Here is a 22,094-nt window from a genome sequence, read left to right on the forward strand (position 1 = left end):
GTTAGTGTGTGTGAGGATCTGTGTGTGTGTGTGTATGTATGTGTGTGCATGTTGGTGTGTGTGTGCGTGTGCGTGTTAGTGTGTGAGTGTGTGTATCTGTGTGTGTGTGTGAGTGTTAGTGTGTGTGCGTGTTAGTGTGTGAGTGTGTGTGTGTATCTGTGTGTGTGTGTGAGTGTTAGTGTGTGTGCGTGTTAGTCTGTGCGTGTTAGTGTGTGAGTGTGTGTGTGTATCTGTGTGTGTGTGTGAGTGTTAGTGTGTGTGTGTGTTAGTGTGTGCGTGTTAGTGTGTGAGTGTGTGTGTGTATCTGTGTGTGTGTGTGAGTGTTAGTGTGTGTGCGTGTTAGTGTGTGCGTGTTAGTGTGTGAGTGTGTGTATCTGTGTGTGTGTGTGAGTGTTAGTGTGTGTGCGTGTTAGTGTGTGCGTGTTAGTGTGTGAGTGTGTGTGTGTATCTGTGTGTGTGTGTGTGAGTGTTAGTGTGTGTGCGTGTTAGTGTGTGCGTGTTAGTGTGTGAGTGTGTGTGTGTATCTGTGTGTGTGTGTGTGAGTGTTAGTGTGTGTGCGTGTTAGTGTGTGCGTGTTAGTGTGTGAGTGTGTGTGTGTATCTGTGTGTGTGTGTGTGAGTGTTAGTGTGTGTGCGTGTTAGTGTGTGCGTGTTAGTGTGTGAGTGTGTGTGTGTATCTGTGTGTGTGTGTGTGAGTGTTAGTGTGTGTGCGTGTTAGTGTGTGCGTGTTAGTGTGTGAGTGTGTGTGTGTATGTAAGTGTGAGAGCATGTCTTTGTGCCTGTCTGTGTCTGGGTGTCAGTGCAGGAAAATGCCTGCTGTCTCTTTTCTCAAACAGAGAATGATGACTGAACCCAGTGTGTTTATTCTGCTGCGGAGGGGGTGTTGAGTTCATCTCATTCTCTTGTTGCTGCAGGGATCGCACACAGACGGAAACCTCCTGTCTCGAGGAATTCGCAGAGCCAAAGCTGCTGGATGATTTTGAACATTGTTTCTGCAAACTGATTACTGGGGAATTCATTCAGAAATCTTTGGCCCATAGCACAGCCCTGGTGATAATGATTCTGTATCTCACAATCATCTTTCTCTCTGTACAACTGGTACAAGGTAAGTCAGAAAATGACAGTTCTTCAACAGTGGAGGTTTCAAGAACATATAGCCACATTCTTATTCAGCCAATCGGCATGGCTCTGTGTAATTAAATTAACCAGCATTCCCCAATTGCCAGAGACTCTGATTTTCCAAACGAAGTCTGAGTGCTGAACATCTAGAACATAGAACATTACAGCACAGGAACAGGCCCTTCGGCCCCTCCAAGCCTGCACTGACCATGATGCCCAACTTAACTAAAACCCCCTACCCTTCCGGGGACCATATCACTCCCATCCTATTCATGTACTTGTCAAGACGCCCCTTAAGAGTCACTACCATATCCGCTTCCACTACCACCCCCGGCAGCGGATTCCAGGTACCCACCACTCTCTGTATAAAAAATCTGCCTCGTACATCTCCTTTAAACCTTGCCCCTCGCACCTTAAACCTGTGCCCCCTAGTAATTGACTCTTCCACCTTAATGCGCACGAGGAATTTGGATGTGGTTGCGGTGACAGAGACTTGGTTGAAAGAGGGACAGGACTGGCAGCTGAATATTCCAGGGTACAAATGTTTTAGGCGAGACAGAGGAGGGGCCAAAAGAGGTGGGGGAGTAGCGATATTAGTTAGAGAGCATATTACAGCGGTGCAGAGGGAGGACAATTCAGAGGGGTCGTGTAACGAGTCACTCTGGGTGGAGCTTAGAAACAGGAAAGGCGCAGTCACTATGTTGGGGGTGTACTACAGGCCCCCCAACAGCCCAAGGGAAGTGGAAGAATGGATATGTCAGGAGATACTGGATAGGTGCAGGAAATATAGGGTTGTAGTGGGAGACTTCAATTTCCCTGGTATAGACTGGAAATCGCAGAGGGCAGGGACTCTGGATGGGGAGGAATTTGTAAAATGTGTACAGGAGGGTTCATTGGAACAATATGTAGATAGCCCGACTAGAGAGGGGGCTATACTGGACCTGGTACTTGGGAATGAGCCCGGTCAGGTCTTCAAAGTTTTGGTTGGGGAACATGTGGCAAATAGTGACCACAATTCTGTTAGCTTTAGGATAGTGATGGAAAAGGATGAGTGGTGTCCCAAGGGTAAGGTGTTGGATTGGGGGAAGGCTAACTTTATTGGGATCAGGCAGAAATTGGCAGCTCTTGATTGGGAGAGGCTGTTTGAGGGTAAATCCACATCTGGTATGTGGCAGTCTTTTAAGGAACGGTTGTTAGGGCTACAGGACAAGCATGTGCCTGTAAAAAAGGATAGGAAGGGAAGGATTAGAGAACCGTGGATAACCAGGGAAATTGAGGGACTGGTCAAAAAGAAAAGAGAGGCGTATGTGAGGTCCAAGCAGCTAAAAGCGGAGGGAGCTCTGGAGGAGTACAATGAAAGTAGGAAAGTACTCAAACGGGGAATTAGAAGAGCAAAAAGGGGTCACGAAATGTTCTTGGCAGACAGGATTAAGGAGAATCCCAAGGCATTTTTTTCATACGTTAGGAACAAAAGGGTTGTTAGGGAAAAAATCGGACCTCTCAGGGACAAAAGTGGGGACTTATGCTTGGAGCCCAAAGAAGTAGGGGAGATCCTAAATGAATACTTTGCGTCGGTATTCACAAAGGAGAGGGATGTGTTGACTGGGAGTGTCTCTGCGGGGAGTGTTGAACCGTTGGAGAAAATCTCCATTACAAAGGAGGAAGTGTTAGGTTTGTTAGAGAATATAAAGACTGACAAATCCCCAGGGCCTGATGGAATCTATCCAAGGCTGCTCAGGGAGACGAGAGGTGAAATCGTTGGGCCTCCGACGCAAATCTTTGTCTCGTCACTGGACACAGGTGAGGTCCCAGAGGATTGGAGGATAGCCAATGTGGTCCCGTTATTTAAGAAGGGTAGGAAGGATAACCCGGGTAATTATAGGCCGGTGAGCTTGACGTCCGTGGTGGGGAAGTTGTTGGAGAAGATTCTTAGAGATAGGATGGATGCGCATTTAGAAAGGAATAAACCCATTAACGATAGTCAGCATGGTTTTGTGAGAGGGAGGTCATGCCTCACTAACCTGGTGGTGTTTTTTGAAGAAGTGACCAAAATGGTTGACGAAGGAAGGGCCGTGGATGTTGTCTATATGGACTTTAGTAAAGCGTTTGACAAAGTCCCTCATGGTAGGCTAGTGAAAAAGGTTGGATCTCATGGGATAAAGGGGGAGGTGGCTAGATGGGTGGAGAACTGGCTTGGTCACAGAAGACAGAGGGTGGTAGTGGAAGGGTCTTTTTCCGGCTGGAGGCCTGTGACTAGTGGTGTACCGCAGGGCTCTGTATTGGGACCTCTGCTGTTTGTGATTTATATAAATGATCTGGAAGAAGGAGTAACTGGGGTGATCAGTAAGTTTGCGGACGACACAAAACTGGCAGGACTTGCAGATAGTGAGGAACATTGTCAGAGGCTACAGAAGGATATAGATAGGCTGGAAATTTGGGCAAGGAAATGGCAGATGGAGTTCAATCCTGATAAATGCGAAGTGATGCATTTTGGTGGGAATAATGTAGGGAGGAGCTACACGATAAATGGAAGAACCATAAAGGGTGTAGAGACGCAGAGGGACCTGGGTGTGCAAGTCCACAGATCTTTGAAGGTGACGTCACAGGTGGAGAAGGTGGTGAAGAAGGCATATGGCATGCTTGCCTTTATAGGACGGGGCATAGAGTATAAGAGTTGGGGTCTGATGTTGCAGATGTATAGAACGTTGGTTCGGCCGCATTTGGAATACTGCGTCCAGTTCTGGTCGCCACACTACCAGAAGGACGTGGAGGCTTTGGAGAGAGTACAGAGGAGGTTTACCAGGATGTTGCCTGGTATGGAGGGGCTTGGTTATGAGAAGAGATTGGGGAAACTGGGGTTGTTCTCCTTGGAAAGACGGAGGATGAGGGGAGACTTAATAGAGGTGTATAAAATTATGAGAGGCATAGATAGGGTGAACGGTAGGAAGCTTTTCCCCGGGTCGGTGGTGACGTTCACGAGGGGTCATAGGTTCAAGGTGAAGGGGGGGAGGTTTAACACAGATATCAGAAGGACATTTTTTACAGAGGGTCGTGGGGGCCTGGAATGTGTTGCCGGGCAAGGTGGTGGAGGCGGACACACTGGGAACGTTTAAGACTTATCTAGACAGCTATATGAACGGAGTGGGAATGGAGGGATACAAAAGAGTGGTCTAGTTTGGACCAGGGAGCGGCGCGGGCTAATTGTTCTTTGTTTCTCGTTTCAAGGCTTCATTCTATGATCATCTTGCTGGTGCCAGACTGCGGATAGTTGGGAACCTGTCTCGGGGGCAGGGAATTCATATGGTGTTCATGGAAGTGGAAATGACTAGGGTTGGGAAGCATTTTCCGATCAGGGCCAGTGTGATCTCCTGGACTCGTTTCGATCGGCTCAGGGGGTCGGAGAGGAATTTCCCAGATTTTTTTTCCCCATATTGGCCCTGGGGTTTTCACTCTGGGTTTTCGCCTCTCCCTGGAGATCACATGGTCTGGAATGGGGGGGTGGGGGTGAGTTAATAGGTTGTGATGAACAAAGCATCGTAGCTGTGAGGGACAGCTCGGTGGATAGGATATTATTATGTAGATAGGCTGGAAAATTGGGCGGGGATCCTGGATTCAGGATTCAATCCTGGACCGGGGAGCGGCGCGGTCTTGGAGGGCCGAAGGGCCTGTTCCTGTGCTGTATTGTTCTTTGTTCTTTGTTCTTTGTCCACCCTGAGAAAAAACTTCTGACTATCCACTCTGTTCATGCCTCTCATAATCTTGTAGACTTCTATCAGGTCTCCCCTCAACCTCATAGAACATAGAACATTACAGCGCAGTACAGGCCCTTCGGCCCTCGATGTTGCGCCGACCAGTGGAACCAATCTAAAGCCCCTCTAATCTACACTATTCCAATATCATCCATATGTTTATCCAATAACCACTTGAACGCTCTCAACGTTGAAGCGTCCACCACTGCTGCAGGCAGGGCATTCCACGCCCTTACTACTCTCTGAGTAAAGAACCTACCTCTAACATCTGTCCTATATCTCTCACCCCTCAATTTAAAGCTATGTCCCCTCGTGCGAGCCAACACCATCCGAGGAAAAAGGCTCTCACTATCCACCCTATCTAATCCTCTGATCATCTTGTATGCCTCTATTAAGTCAACTCTTAACCTTCTTTTCTCTAACGAAAACAACCTCAAGCCCTTCAGCCTTTCCTCATACGATTTTCCCACCATACCAGGCAACATCCTGGTAAATCTCCTCTGCACCCTTTCCAACACTTCCACATCTTTCCAATAATGCGGCGACCAGAACTGTACACAATACTCCAAATGCGGCCGCACCAGAGTTTTGTACAGTTGCAGCATGACCTCCTGGCTCCGAAACTCAATCCCTCTACCAATAAAAGCTAACACACTGTACACCTTCTTAACAACCCTATCAACCTGGGTGCCAACTTTCAGGAATCTATGCACATGGACTTCAACCCGGATAAGTGTGTAGTGATCCATTTTGGCAGATCCAATGGGATGAAGCAGCAGTATAATATGAAGGGTACCATTCTTAGCAGTGTAGAGGATCAGAAGGACCTTGGGGTCCGGGTCCATAGGACTCTTAAAGCGGCCTCGCAGGTGGAGGATGCGGTCAAGAAGGCGTACGGCGTACTAGCCTTCATTAATCGAGGGATTGAGTTTAGGAGTCGGGAGATAATGCTGCAGCTTTATAGGACCCTGGTTAGACCCCACTTGGAGTACTGCGTGCAGTTCTGGTCACCTCATTACAGGAAAGATGTTGAAGCCATTGAAAGGGTGCAGAGGAGATTTACAAGGATGTTGCCTGGATTGGGGGGCATGCCTTATGAGGATAGGTTGAGGGAGCTTGGTCTCTTCTCCCTGGAGAGACGAAGGATGAGAGGTGACCTGATAGAGGTTTACAAGATGTTGAGAGGTCTGGATAGGGTAGACTCTCAGAGGCTATTTCCAAGGGCTGAAATGGTTGCTACGAGAGGACACAGGTTTAAGGTGCTGGGGGGTAGGTACAGAGGAGATGTCAGGGGTAAGTTTTTCACTCAGAGGGTGGTGGGTGAGTGGAATCGGCTGACGTCGGTGGTGGTGGAGGCAAACTCGTTGGGGTCTTTTAAGAGACTTCTGGATGAGTACATGGGATTTAATGGGATTGAGGGCTATAGATAGGCCTAGAGATAGGGATATGATCAGCGCAACTTGTGGGCCGAAGGGCCTGTTTGTGCTGTGGCTTTCTATGTTCTATGTTCTATGACACCCAGATCCCTCTGTTCATCCACACTACCAAGTATCTTACCATTAGCCCAGTACTCTGTATTCCTGTTACTCCTTCCAAAGTGAATCACCTCACACTTTTCCGCATTAAACTCCATTTGCCACCTCTCAGCCCAGCTCTGCAGCTTATCTATGTCCCTCTGTAACCTGCCACTTCCCTCCGCACTGTCTACAACTCCATCGACTTTAGTGTCATCCACAAATTTACTAATCCATTCTTCCACGCCCTCATCCAAGTTATTAATAAAAATGACAAACAGCAGTGGCCCCAAAACAGATCCTTGCGGTACACCAGTAGTAACTGAAGTCCAGGATGAATATTTCCCATCAACCACCACCCTTTGTTTTCTTACAGCTAGCCAATTCCTGATCCAAACCACTAAATCACCCTCAATCCCATGTGTCCGTATTTTCTGCAAAAGCTTACCATGGGGAACCTTATCAAACGCTTTGCTGAAATCCATATACACCACATCAACCGCTTTACCCTCATCCACCTCTTTGGTCACCTTCTCAAAGAACTCAATAAGGTTTGTGAGGCATGACCTACCCTTCACAAAACCGTGCTGACTATCCCTAATCAAATTATTCCTTTCTAGATGATTATAAATCCTATCTCTTATAATCCTTTCCAATACTTTGCCCACAACAGAAGTAAGGCTCACCGGTCTATAATTACCAGGGTTGTCCCTACTCCCCTTCTTGAACAAGGGGACAACATTTGCTGTCCTCCAGTCTTCTGGCACTATTCCTGTAGACAATGACGACGCAAAGATCAAAGCCAAAGGCTCTGTAATCTCCTCTCTAGCCTCCCAGAGAATCCTAGGATAAATCCCATCCGGCCCTGGGGACTTATCTATTTTTACCCTTTCCAGAATTGCTAACACCTCCTCCTTATGAACATCAATACCATCCAGTCCAACAGCCTGCATCTCAGTACTCCCCTCAACAACACTGTCCCTCTCCAGTGTCAATACCGACGAAAAATATTCATTTAGTGCCTCTCCTATCTCTTCAGACTCCACGCACAACTTCCCACTACTGTCCTTGACTGGCCCTAATCTTACCCTAGTCATTCTTTTACTCCTGACATACCTATAGAAAGCTTTAGGGTTTTCCTTGATCCTACCTCCCAAAGACTTCTCATGTCCCCTCCTGGCTCTTCTTAACCCTTTCTTTAGGTCCTTCCTGGCTAACTTGTAACTCTCAAGCGCCCTAACTGAGCCTTCACGTCTCATCTTAACATAAGTCTCCTTCTTCCTCTTCACAAGAGATTCAACCTCCTTAGTAAACCACGGTTCCCTCGCACGTCTGCTTCCTCCCTGCCTGACAGGTACATATTTATCAAGGACGCGTAGTACCTGTTCCTTGAACAAGTTCCACATTGCAATTGTGCCCATCCCCTGCAGTTTCCTTCCCCAACCTATGCCAGCTAAATCTCGCCTAATCGCATCATAATTTCCTTTTCCCCAGCTATAACTCTTGCCCTTTGGTATATACCTATCCTTTTCCATTGCTCAGGTAAACGTAATCGAATTGTGGTCACTGTCACCAAAGTGTTCACCTACCTCCAAATCTAACACCTGGCCTGGTTCGTTACCCAGTACCAAATCCAATGTGGCCTCGCCTCTTGTTGGTCTTGTTGGTCTATCTCCATCGTTCCAGTGAGAACAAACCACGTTTCTCCAACCTCTCCTCATAGCTAATGCCCTCCATACCAGGCAGCATCCTGGTAAATCTTTTCTGAACCCTCTCCAAAGCCTACACATCCTTCTGGTAGTGTGGCGACCAGAGTTGAACACTATATTCTAAGTGCGGCCTAACTAAGGTTCTATAAAGCTGCCAAATGACCTGCCAATGTTTAAACTCAATACCCCGGCCAATGAAGGCAAGCATGCCGTATGCCTTCTTGACTACCTTCTCCACCTCCGTCGCCACTTTCAGTGACCTGTGCATCTGTACATCCAGATCCCTCTGCCTATCAATACTCTTAAGGGTTCTGCCATTGACTGTATATACTCAAGAAGGAAATTAGAAGGGCAAAAAGAGGGCATGAGGTGGTTTTGGCTGAGAGGATTAAGGTGAATCCAAAGTGATTCTTTAAGTATATTAAAAATAAAAGAATAACTTGAGAGAGAGTAGGACCCCTCAAGGACCAAAGCGGACACCTGTTGAACCACAGGAGATGGTCGAGGTCTCAATCAATATTTCTCCTCTGTGTTTACCATGGAGAAAGACATGAAGACTTGGGAACCTGGGAAAGTTAGTGGTGATCTTTTGTGGACAGTTCGCATTACAGTAGAACAGGTGATGGACGTATTAAAATGTATGAAGGTGGATAAACCTCCTGGCCCTGACCAGGTATATCCAAGAACACTGCGTGAGTTTAGAGTAGAAATTGTGGGAGCCATGGCTGAGATATTTGCATCATCGTTGGCCACGGGTGAGGTACCAGATTAGGGACAGTCAGCATGGCTTTGTGAGTGGAAAATCATGTCTCACAAATTTGATTGAGTTTTTTCAACGGGTAACCAAGAAGATAGATGAGGGCAGTGCAGTTGATGTTGTCTACATGGACTTTAGCAAGGCCTTTGACAAGGTACCACATGGCAGATTGTTGCATAAGGTTAAATCTCACGGGATCCAGGGTGAGGTAGCTAAGTGGATTCAAAATTGGCTTCTTGACAGAAGCCAGAGGATAGTTGGAGATGGTTGTTTTTCAAACTGGAGGCCTGTGACCAGCGGTGTGCCTCAGGGATCAGTGCAGGGTCCATGTTATTTCCTATTAATGATTTGGATGAGAATATAGGAGGCATGGCTCGTAGGTTTGCAGATGACACCAAGATTGGTGGCATAGTGGATTGTGAAGAAAGTTATCTCCAATTGCAACGGGATCTTGATCAATTGGGCCAGTGGGCTGACGAATGGCAGATGGAGTTTAATTTAGACAAATGTGAGGTGATGCATTTTGGTAGATTGAACCAGGGCAGGACTTACTCAGTTAATGGTAGGGCGTTGGGGAGAGTTACAGAACAAAGAGATCTCGGGGTACATGTTCATAGCTCCTTGAAAGTGGAGTCACAGGTGGACAGAGTGATGAAGAAGGCATTCGGCATGCTTGGTTTCATCAGTCAGAACATTGAATACAGGAGTTGAGACGTCTTATTGAAGTTGGGGCGGCACGGTGGCACAGTGGTTAGCACTGCTGCTTCACAGCTCCAGGGACCTGGGTTCGATTCCCGGCTTGGGTCACTGTCTGTGTGGAGTTTGCACATTCTCCTCGTGTCTGCGTGGGTTTCCTCCGGGTGCTCCGGTTTCCTCCCACAGTCCAAAGATGTGCGGGTTAGGTTGATTGGCCAGGTTAAAAATTGCCCCTTAGAGTCCTGAGATGCATAGGTTAGAGGGATTAGTGGGTAAATATGTGGGGGTAGGGCCTGGGTGGGATTGTGGTCGGTGCAGACTCGATGGGCTTAATGGCCTCCTTCTGCACTGTAGGGTTTCTATGATTTCTATGATTTGTACACGACATTGGTAAGGCCACACTTGGAATACTGTGTGCAATTCTTGTCTCACCATTATAGAAAGGATATTATTAAACTAGAAAGAGTACAGAAAAGATTTACGAGGATGCTATCGGGACTTGATGGATTGAGTTATAAGGAGAGACTGGATAGACCGGGACTTTTTTCTCGTGAGTGCAGAAGGATGAGGGGTGATGTTATAGAGGTCTATAAAATAATGAATGGCATAGATCAGCTAGATAGTCAATATCCTTTCCCAAAGCATAGATTTAAGGTGAGAGGGGAAAGAAACAAAAGTGTCCAGAGGGGAAATTCTTTCACACAGAGGGTGTTGAGTGTCTGGAACCAGAGGTATTAGTAGAGGCGGGTACAATTTTGTCTTTTAAAAAGCATTCAGATAGTTACATGGGTACGATGGGTATAGAGGGATATGGGCCAAATGCGGGCAATTGGGATTAGCTTTGTGGTTTTAAAAAAAAAGGGCGGCATGGACAAGTTTGGCAGAAGGACCTGTTTCCATGCTGTAAACCTCTATGACTCTATGACCAGAAGACTGGAGGGTAGCAAATGTTGTGCCCTTATTTAAGAAGGGCTGGAATGAAAAGCCTGGGAATTAAGACCGGTAAGCCGACCATAGAACATAGAAAAAATACAGCACAAACAGGCCCTTCGGCCCACAAGTTGCGCCGGTCATGTCCCGACCTATCCAGGCTTATATATAGGCTTACCTATAACCCCCAATCCTTTTAAGTCCCAAGTACTCATCCAGAAGTCTCTTAAAAGACCCTATCGAGTTTGCCTCCACCACCACTGACGGCAGCCGATTCCACTCAACCACCACCCTCTGAGTGAAAAACATACCCCTGACATCACATCTGTACCTACTCCCCAGCACCTTAAACCTGTGTCCTCTCGTAGCAGCCATTTCAGCCCTGGGAAAAAGCCTCTGAGAATCTTTGAAACTCTGGTGCGGCCGCATTTGGAGTATTGCGTACAGTTCTGTTCGCCGTATTATAGGAAAGATATGGAAGTGTTGGAAAGGGTGCAGAGGAGATTTACCAGGATGTTGCCTGGTATGGTGGGAAAATCATATGAGGAAAGGCTGAGGGGCTTGAGGTTGTTTTCGTCAGAGAGAAGAAGGTTAAGAGGTGACTCAATAGAGGCATACAAGATGATCAGAGGATTAGATAGGGTGGATAGTGAGAGCCTTTTTCCTCGGATGGTGTTGGCTCGCACGAGGGGACATAGCTTTAAATTGAGGGGTGAGAGATATAGGACAGATGTTAGAGGTAGGTTCTTTACTCAGAGAGTAGTAAGGGCGTGGAATGCCCTGCCTGCAGCAGTAGTGGACTCGTCAACATTAAGAGCATTCAAGTGGTTATTGGATAAACATATGGATGATATTGGAATAGTGTAGATTAGAGGGGCTTTAGATTGGTTCCACTGGTCGGCGCAACATCGAGGGCCGAAGGGCCTGTACTGCGCAGTAATGTTCTATGTTCTATGTTCTAATCCGCCCGATCTATACCTCTCAGCATCTTGTACACCTCTATCAGGTCACCTCTCATCCTACGTCTCTCCAAGGAGAAAACACCGAGCTCCCTCAACCTATCCTCATAAGGCATGCCAACCAATCCAGGCAACATCCTTGAAAATCTTCTCTGCACCCTTTCAATCATTTCCACATCCCTCCTGCAATGAGGCGACCAGAACTGAGCACAGTACTCCAAGTGGGGTCTGACGAGGGTGTTATATAGCTGCATCATTATCTCCCGACTCCGAAACTTAATCCCTCGATTGATGAAGGCCAGCACACCATACACCTTCTTAACCACCCCCTCACCTGCGAGGCCGATTTAAAAGTCCTATGTGACAAGAATAAATCAAATCAAATCACATGGAATCCAGGGAGAGCTGGCAAATCAGATATACAATTGGCTTGATGGTAGGAAGCAGAGAACAAGAACAAAGAACAGTACAGCACAGGAAACAGGCCCTTCGGCCCTCCAAGCCTGTGCCGCTCATTGGTCCAACTAGACCATTCGTTTGTATCCCTCCATTCCCAGACTGCTCATGTGACGATCCAGGTAAGTCTTAAACGATGTCAGCGTGCCTGCCTCCACCACCCTACTTGGCAGCGCATTCCAGGCCCCCACCACTCTCTGTGTAAAAAAACGTCCCTCTGATATCTGAGTTATACCTCGCCCCTCTCACCTTGAGCCCGTGACCCCTCGTGATCGTCACCTCCGACCTGGGAAAAAGCTTCCCATTGTTCACCCTATCTATACCCTTCATAATTTTGTACACCTCCATTAGGTCTCCCCTCATTCTCCATCTTTCCAGGGAGAACAAGCCCAGTTTACCCAATCTCTCCTCATAAGACCCTCCATTACCAGGCAACATCCTGGTAAACCTTCTCTACACTCTCTCTAAAGTCTCCACGTCCTTCTGGTAGTGCGGCGACCAGAACTGGATGCAGTACTCCAAATGTGGCCTCACCAATGTTCTATACAGCTGCATCATCAGACTCCAGCTTTTATACTCTATACCCCGTCCTATAAAGGCAAGCATACCATATGCCTTCTTCACTACCTTCTCCACCTGTGCTGCCACCTTCAAGGATTTGTGGACTTGCACACCTAGGTCCCTCTGTGTTTCTATACTCCTGATGACTCTGCCATTTATTGTATAACTTCCCCCTACATTAGTTCTTCCAAAATGCATCACTTCGCATTTATCTGGATTATCCATCTGCCATTTCTCCGCCCAATTTTCCAGCCTATCTATATCCTGCTGTATTGTCCGACAATGTGTATCGCTATCCGCAAGTCCAGCCATCTTCGTGTCATCCGCAAACTTGCTGATAACACCAGTTACACCTTCTTACAAATCATTTATCTATCTATCACAAATAGCAGAGGTCCCAGTACAGAGCCCTGCGGAACACCACTGGTAAGAAGTCTCATAACACCAGGTTAAAGTCCAACAGGTTTATTTGGTAGCAAATACCATAAGCTTTCGGAGCACTGCTCCTTCGTCAGATGGAGTGGATATCTGCTCTCAAACAGTGCACAGACACAGAAATCAAGTTACAGAATACTAATTAGAATGCGAATCTCTGCAGCCAACCAGGTCTTAAAGGTACAGACAATGTGGGTGGAGGGAGCATTCAACACAGGTTAAAGAGATGTGTATTGTCTCCAGACAGAACAGCTAGTGAGATTCTACAAGCCCAGGAGGCAAGCTGTGGGGGTTACTGATAATGTGACATAAATCCAACATCCCGGTTTAGGCCGTCCTCATGTGTGCGGAACTTGGCTATCAGTTTCTGCTCAGCGACTCTGCGCTGTCGTGTGTCGTGAAGGCCGCCTTGGAGAACGCTTACCTGAAGATCAGCCATAGAACCATAGAAAATTACAGCTCAGAAACAGGCCTTTTGGCCCTTCTTGTCTGTGCCGAACCATTTTTTGCCTAGTCCCACTGACCTGCACTTGGACCATATCCCTCCACACCCCTCTCATCCATGAACCCGTCCAAGTTTTTCTTAAATGTTAAAAGTGACCTCGCATTTACCACTTTATCTGGCAGCTCATTCCACACTCCCACCACTCTCTGCGTGAAGAAGCCCCCCCTAATATTCCCTTTAAACTTTTCTCCTTTCACCCTTAATCCATGCCCTCTGGTTTTTTTCTCTCCTAGCCTCAGCGGAAAAAGCCTGCTTGCATTCACTCTATCTATACCCATCAAAATCTTATACACCTCTATCAAATCTCCCCTCAATCTTCTACGCTCCAGGGAATAAAGTCCCAACCTATTCAATCTCTCTCTGTAACTCAGCTTCTCAAGTCCCGGCAACATCCTTGTGAACCTTCTCTGCACTCTTTCAACCTTATTTACATCCTTCCTGTAACTAGGTGACCAAAACTGTACACAATACTCCAAATTCGGCCTCACCAATGCCTTATATATACCATAACACACCAACTTTTATACTCGATACTCCGATTTATAAAGGCCAATGTACCAAAGGCACTCTTTACGACCCTATCCACCTGTGATGTCAATTTTAGGGAATTCTGTACCTGTATTCCCAGATCCCTCTGTTCAACTGCACTCTTCAGAGTCCTACCATTTACCCTGTACGTTCTACTTTGGTTTGTCTTGGATCTTCAGGTAAGCGTTCTCCAAGGCGGCCTTCACGACACACGACAGCGCAGAGTCGCTGAGCAGAAACTGATAGCCAAGTTCCGCACACATGAGGACGCCCTAAACCGGGATGTTGGATTTATGTCACATTATCAGTAACCCCCACAGCTTGCCTCCTGGGCTTGTAGAATCTCACTAGCTGTTCTGTCTGGAGACAATACACATCTCTTTAACCTGTGTTGAATGCTCCCTCCACCCACATTGTCTGTACCTTTAAGGCCTGGCTGGTTGTAGAGATTCGCATTCTAATTAGTATTCTGTAACTTGATTTCTGTGTCTGTGCACTGTTTGAGAGCAGATATCCACTCCATCTGACGAAGGAGCAGTGCTCCGAAAGCTTATGGTATTTGCTACCTGACCGGGCTCATTCCCCAGAACTAGATCCAGTATAGCCCCCCCGGTAATGGTGGAAGGATGCTTGTCGGACTGGAGGCCTGTGACTCGTGGTCAGGGGTCAGAGCTGACCCCATTGCTGTTTGTTATTTATATCAACGATTTTGATGAGAATGTACAAGGCATGATCAGTAAGTTTGGGTCGGCATGGTAGCACAGTGGTTAGCACTGCTGCTTCACAGCTCCAGGGACCTGGGTTCAATTCTCGGCTCGGGTCACTGTCTGTGTGGAGTTTGCACATTATCCTCGTGTCTGCGTGCGTTTCCTCCGGGTGCTCCGGTTTCCTCCCACAGTCCAAAGATGTGCGGGTTAGGTTGATTGGCCATGCAAAAAAAGTTGCCCCTTAGTATCCTGAGATGCGTAGGTTAGAGGGATTAGTGGGTAAAATATGTCGGGATATGGGGGTAGGGCCTGGGTGGGATTGTGGTCGGTGCAGACTCGATGGGCCAAATGGCCTCTTTCTGTACTATAGGGTTTCTATGATCTATGGATGACACTAAAATAGGTGGTATTGTTGACAGTGAGGAAGGTTATCAAAAATTGCAGCAGGATCTTGATCAGCTGGGGAACTGGGCCGAGAAATGGCAAATGGAGTTCAATACAGATAAGTGTGATGTGTTGCATTTTGGAAAGTCAAATCAAGGTAGGACTTTCATGGTGAATGGTAGGAACTTAGGGAGTATCGTGGAACAGAGGGACCTTGGAGTTCAGGTGCACGGTTCTCTAAAGGTGGAGTCACAGGTAGATAGGGCAGTGAAGAAGGTTTTTGGCATGCTGGCCTTCACCAGTCAGGACATTGAGTATAGAAGTTGGAAAGTTATGTTGCAGTTGTACAGGACGTTGGTGAGGCCACACATGGAGTATTGTTTTCAGTTTTGGTCGCCTTCCTGTAGGAAAGACGTTATTAAACTGGAAAGAGTGCAGAAGAGATTTACAAGGATGTTGCCAGGATTCAAGGGATTGAGTTATAGGGGGCATATTGTCCTCTACGCTTCCTGAAGTCGATGACAATCTCCTTTGTTTTGTTGACATTGAGGGAGAGATTATTGTCACTGCACCAGTTCACCAGATTCTCGATCTCATTCCTGTTCTCTGTCTTGTCATTGTTTGAGATCCGACCCACTACGGTGGTGTCGTCAGCAAACTTAACAATCGAATTGGAGGGGAATGTGGCCACACGGTTATCGGTGTATAAGGAGTATAGTAGGGGGCTGAGAACACAGCCTTGTGGGGCACCGGTGTTGAGGATGATCGTGGAGGAGGTGTTGTTGCCTATCCTTACTGATTGTGGTCTGCGAGTTACGAAGTTAAGGATCCAGTCACAGTGGGAGGAGCCGAGGCCCAGGCCACGGAGTTTGGAGATGAGTTTCGTGGGAATAATGGTGTTGAAGGCTGAGCTGCAGTGAATAAATCGGAGTCTGGCATGGGAGTCCTTGTTATCTAGGTGTTCCAGGGTTGAGTGCAGGGCCAAGGAGATGGCGTCTGCTGTGGATCTGTTGTGGCGGGAGGCAAACTGTCGTGGATCCAGGTAGTACAGGAGGCTGGAATTTATTCGTGCCATGACTAACCCTTCGAAGCACTTGATAATGATGGATGTCAGAGCCACCGGCCGATAGTCATTAATGCACGCTGCTTGGTTTTTCTTAGGTACCGGGATGATGGTCATCTTCTTGAAGCAGATAGGGACCTTAGATTGTTGTAAAGAGAGTAGAACAGTAGAACAGTACAGCACAGAACAGGCCCTTCGGCCCACGATGTTGTGCCGAGCTTTATCTGAAACCAAGATCAAGCTATCCCACTCCCTATCATCCTGGTGTGCTCCATGTGCCTATCCAATAACCGCTTAAATGTTCCTAAAGTGTCTGACTCCACTATCACTGCAGGCAGTCCATTCCACACCCCAACCACTCTCTGCGTAAAGAACCTACCTCTGATATCCTTCCTATCTCCCACCATGAACCCTATAGTTATGCCCCCCTGTAATAGCTCCATCCACCAAAGGAAATAGTCTTTGAACGTTCACTCTATCTATCCCCTTCATCATTTTATAAACCTCTATTAAGTCTCCCCTCAGCCTCCTCCGCTCCAGAGAGAACAGCCCGAGCTCCCTCAACCTTTCCTCATAAGACCTACCCTCCAAACCAGGCAGCATCCTGGTAACTCTCCTCTGCACTCTTTCCAGTGCTTCCACATCCTTCATATAGTGAGGTGACCAGAACTGCACACAATACTCCAAATGTGGTCTCACCAACGTCCTGTACAGTTGCAGCATAACCACACGGCTCTTAAACTCCAACCCCCTGTTAATAAAAGCTAACACACTATAGGCCTTCTTCACAGCTCTATCCACTTGAGTGGCAACCTTTAGAGATCTGTGGATATGGACCCCAAGATCTCTCTGTTCCTCCACAGTCTTCAGAACCCTACCTTTGACCCTGTAATCCACATTTAAATTAGTCCTACCAAAATGAATCACCTCACATTTATCAGGGTTAAACTCCATTTGCCATTTTTCAGCCCAGCTTTGCATCCTATCTATGTCTCTTTGCAGCCTACAACAGCCCTCCACCTCATCCACTACTCCACCAATCGTGGTGTCATCGGCAAATTTACTGATCCACTCTTCAGCCCCCTCCTCTAAGTCATTAATAAAAATCACAAAGAGCAGAGGACCAAGCACTGATCCCTGCGGCACTCCGCTAGCAACCTGCCTCCAATCCGAAAAATTTCCATCTACCACCACCCTCTGTCTTCGATCAGACAGCCAGTTACCTATCCAATCGGCCAACTTTCCCTCTATCCCACACCTCCTTACTTTCATCATAAGCCGACCATGGGGGACCTTATCAAACGCCTAACTAACATCCATGTATATGACATCAACTGCCCTACCTTCATCAACACACTTAGTTACCTCCTCAAAAAATTCTATCAAATTTGTGAGGCACGACTTGCCCTTCACGAATCCGTGCTGACTATCCCGGATTAATCCGCATCTTTCTAAATGGTCGTAAATCCCATCCCTAAGGACCTTTTCCATCAATTTACCAACCACCGGAGTAAGACTAACCGGTCTATAATTACCAGGGTCATTTCTATTCCCTTTCTTAAACAGAGGAACCACATTCGCCATTCTCCAGTCCTCCGGCACCATCCCCATGGACAGTGAGGACTCAAAGATCAAAGCCAAAGGCTCTGCAATCTCATCCCTTGCCTCCCAAAGAATCCTAGGATACATTTCATCAGGCCCAGGGGACTTATCGACCTTCAGTTTATTCAAAACTGCCAATACATCCTCCCTCCGAACATCTATTTCCTCCAGCCTATCAGCCTGTAACACCTTCTCTTCAGAAGTTCTCTGCAGAGGTTGAAGATGTCTGTGAATACCTCCGCCAGCTGATCCGCGCAGGATCTGAGTGCTCGTCCGGGTACCCCATCCGGGCCAGTTGCTTTCCATGGGTTGACCTTTGAGAAAGCTGCTCTGACATCTACAATGATGACCCCAGATACAGGTTCATCCAGGCCTTCCAGGATGGAGGGCGTACCCTCACTGACCTCTTGCTCAAAACGGGCGGACAATGCATTGAGCTCATCAGGGAGGGGTGCGCTGGAGCCGGTGATTTTATATGACTTCATCTTGTAGCCTGTTATGTCTTGCAGACCTTGCCATAGTCAGCGGGGGTCAGTGTGGCGAGCCTGGGACTCCAGCTTGGTCCGGTACCGTCTTTTTGGATCTTTGATGGATCTCCTTAGATTGTACCTGGCTTTCTTGTATAGATCAGGGTCACCTGACTTGAACGCCTCAGACCTGGACTTCAGCAAGCAGTGGATATCCCTGTTCATCCATGGTTTCCGGTTGGGAAACACACGGATTTGCTTCTTTGGCACACAGTCTTCAACACACTTACTAATGAAGTCAGTTACTGTAGTGGTGTACTCGTTCAGGCTGGTCACAGAGTTTTTAAATACTGACCAGTCCACTGACTCCAAGCAGCCCCGTAGGAGATCATCCCATTCCTCAGACCAACATTGCACAACTTTCTTTGATGGATTCGCCCGCTTCAGTTTTTGCTTGTAAGCCGGGAACAGGAGCACAACCTTAGTCATAGAGGTTTACAGCATGGAAACAGGGCCTTCGGCCCAACTTGTCCACGCCACCCTGTTTTTTTGAACTCCAAAGCAAACCCCAATTGCCCACATTTGGACCGTATCCCTCTATACCCATCCTCCCCATGTAACTGTCTAAATGCTTTTTAAAAGATAAAATTGTACCCACCTCTACTACAACCTCTGGCAGCTTGTTCCAGACAATCACCACCCTCTGTGTGAAAAAAATGCCCCTCTGGACACTTTTGTATCTCTCCCCTCTCACCTTAAACCTATGCCCTCTAGTTTTAGACTCTCTACCTTTGGGAAAAGATATTGACTATCTTGCTGATCTATGCCCCTCATTATTTTATAGAGCTCTATAACATCACCCCTCAGCCTTCTACGCTCCAGAGAAAAAAGTCCCAGTCTATGTAGCCTCTCCTTATAACTCAAACCATCAAGTCCCGGTAGCATCCCAGTAAATCTTTTCTGCACTCTTTCTAGTTTAATAATATCCTTTCTATAAAAGGGTGACCAGAACTGTACACAGTATTCCGAGTGTGGCCTTACCAATGTCTTGAACAACTTCAACAAGACGTCCCAACTCCTGTATTCAATGTTCTGACCAATGAAACCAAGCATGCCGAATGCCTTCTTCACCACTCTGTCCACCTGTGACTCCACTTTCAAGGAGCTCTGAACCTGTGCCCCTAGATCTCTTTATCCGTAACTCTCCCCAACATCCAACCATTAACTGAGTAAGTCCTGCCCTGGTTCAATCTACCAAATGCATTACTTCGCACTTATCAAAATTAAACTCCATCTGCCATTCGTCAGCCCACTGGCCCAATTGATCAAGATCCCGTTGCAATTGGAGATAACTTTCTTCATTGTCCACTATGCCACCAATCTTGGTGTCATCTGCAAATTTATTAACCATTCCCCCTATATTCCCATCCAAATCATTAATATAAATGACAAATAACAGTGGGCCCAGCACTGATCCCTGAGGCACACCGCTGGTCATAGGCCTCCAGTTTGAAAAACAACTCTCTACAACCATCTTTTGGCTTCTGTCAAGAAGCCAATTTTGTATCCATTTAGATACCTCACCCTGGATCCCATGAGATTTAACCTTGTGCAACAACCTACCATGCGGTACCTTGTCAACGGCCTTGCTAAAGTCCATGTAGACAACATCAACTTCACTGCCCTCATCTACCTTCTTGGTTACCCCTTCAAAAAACTCAGTCAAATTTGTGAGACATGATTTTCCACTCACAAAGCCATGTTGACTGTTCCTAATCAGTCCTTGTGTCTCTCAATGCCTGTAGATCCTGTCTCTCAAAATACCTTCCAACAATTTACCCACCACAAATGTGAGGCTCACTGGCCTGTAGTCCCCAGCCTTTTCCCTGCAGCCCTTTTTAAACAAAGGCACAACATTTGCCACTCTCCAATCTTCAGGCACCTCACCCGTGACTATCGATGATTCAAATATCTCAGCTCGGGGACCCGCAATTTCCTCCCTAGCCTCCCACAACTTCCTGGGTTGCTTCATCAGGTCCTGGGGAGTTATCTACCTTGATGCGCTTTAAGACTTCCAACACCTTCTTCTCTGTAATATGTACACTCCTCAAGACCATAGAAACCATAGAAACCATAGAAAATTACAGCTCAGAAATAGGCCTTTTGGCCCTTCTTGTCTGTGCCGAACCATTTTATGCCTAGTCCCACTGACCTGCACTTGGACCATATCCCTCCACACCCCTCTCATCCATGAACCCGTCCAAGTTTTTCTTAAATGTTAAAAGTGACCCCGCATTTACCACTTTATCCGGCAGCTCATTCCACACTCCCACCACTCTCTGCGTGAAGAAGCCCCCCCTAATATTCCCTTTAAACTTTTCTCCTTTCACCCTTAACCCATGCCCTCTGGTTTTTTTCTCCCCTAGCCTCAGCGGAAAAAGCCTGCTTGCATTCACTATTTACTTCCCCAAGTTCCCTAACATCCATGCCTTTCTCAATAGTAAATACTGATGAGAAATATTAATTTAGGATCTCACCCATCTCTTGTAGATTCGCACATAGATGACCTTGTTGATCCTTAAGAGGCACTAATCTCTCCCTTGTTCCCCTTTTACCCTTTATGTATTTGTAGAAGCTCTTTGGATTCATAGAACATTGAACAATTTCCTTACCTTCTAGGCTCATCGATAACCCTCTATCTTACTAACCTCCATGAACCTATCCAAAAGTCTGTTAAAAGACTCAATCGAATCCGCTTCCACCACCACTACCGGCAGCTTATTCCATCCACCCACCACCCTCTGAGTGAAAAACTTACCCCTAACATCTCCTCTATACCTACTCCCCAGCACCCTAAACCTGTGGCCTCTCGTGACAACCATTTCAGCCCTGGGTAAAAGCCTCTGAGAATCCACTCTATCAATACCTCTCAACATTCTCCTTTGCCTTATCTGCCAAAACAATTTTGTGTGCCCTTTTTGCCCTCCTGATTTCTCTCTTAACTCTACTCCTCCACCCCCTATACTCTTCAAGGGATTCACTTCATCCAGCTGCCTATGCTATGCATGACATGTGCCTCCTTCTTCTTCTTGACCAGGGCCTTGTGGTCTGATTTGCCGAAGTGTGGGCAGTTGATAGTGCGGTAGGCATGCTTGATATTTGTGTAGCAGTGGCCTAGGATGTTTGGGCCTCTGGTGGAACAAGAGACGTGTTGTCACTATCACTATCTAAGTCACTACTGTATCCGCTTCCACTACCTCCCCCGGCAGCGGGTTCCAGGCACCCACCACCCTCTGTGTAAAAATCTGCCTCGTACATCTCCTTTAAACCTTGCCCCTCGCACCTTAAACCTGAGCCCCCGAGTAATTTACTCTTCCACCCTGGGAAAAAGCTTCTGACTATTCACTCTGTCCATGCCTCTCATAATCTTGTAGACTTCTGTCAGGTCGCCCCTCAATCTCCGTCGTTCCAGTGAGAACAAACCAAGTTTCTCCAACCTCTCCTCATAGCTAATGCCCTCCATACCAGGCAATATCCTGGTAAATCTTTTCTGTACCCTCTCCAAAGCCTCCACATCCTTCTGGTAGTGTGGCGACCAGAATTGAACACTATATTCCAAGTGCGGTCTAACTAAGATTCTATGAAGCTGCAACATGTCTTGCCAATTTTTAAACTCAGTGTCCCGGCCGATGAAGGCAAGCATGCCATATGCCTTCTTGACTACCTTCTCCACCTGCTTTGCCACTTTCAGTGACCTGTGTACCTGTACACCCAGATCCCTCTGCCTATCAATACTCTTAAGGGTTCTGCCCTTTACTGTATTTACTCCTATCTGTTTTAGACCTTCCAAAATGCATTACCTCACATTTGTCCGGATTGAACTCCATCTGCCATCTCTCTGCCCAACTCTCCAACCGATCTATATCCTGCTGTATCCTCTGATGGTCCTCATCG

At 47.0% G+C, this 22,094-nt stretch overlaps 1 protein-coding gene across 1 annotated transcript in view; it reads left to right on the forward strand.

The window, feature by feature from the left end:
* Positions 1-1,012: 1,012 nt before the first annotated feature.
* The window catches only part of LOC144481400 (galectin-3-binding protein-like), a 238,438-nt gene continuing 217,356 nt past the window's right edge, over positions 1,013-22,094 (forward strand). Inside the window, exon 1 of the mRNA XM_078200742.1 lies at positions 1,013-1,104. Within this exon, the coding sequence (XP_078056868.1) occupies positions 1,056-1,104 (49 nt within the window). The 5' untranslated portion in view covers positions 1,013-1,055. The remainder of the gene's footprint in view (positions 1,105-22,094) is intronic.

Source organism: Mustelus asterias, chromosome 1, assembly GCF_964213995.1.
Source record: "Mustelus asterias chromosome 1, sMusAst1.hap1.1, whole genome shotgun sequence".
Classification (NCBI taxonomy): domain Eukaryota; kingdom Metazoa; phylum Chordata; class Chondrichthyes; order Carcharhiniformes; family Triakidae; genus Mustelus; species Mustelus asterias.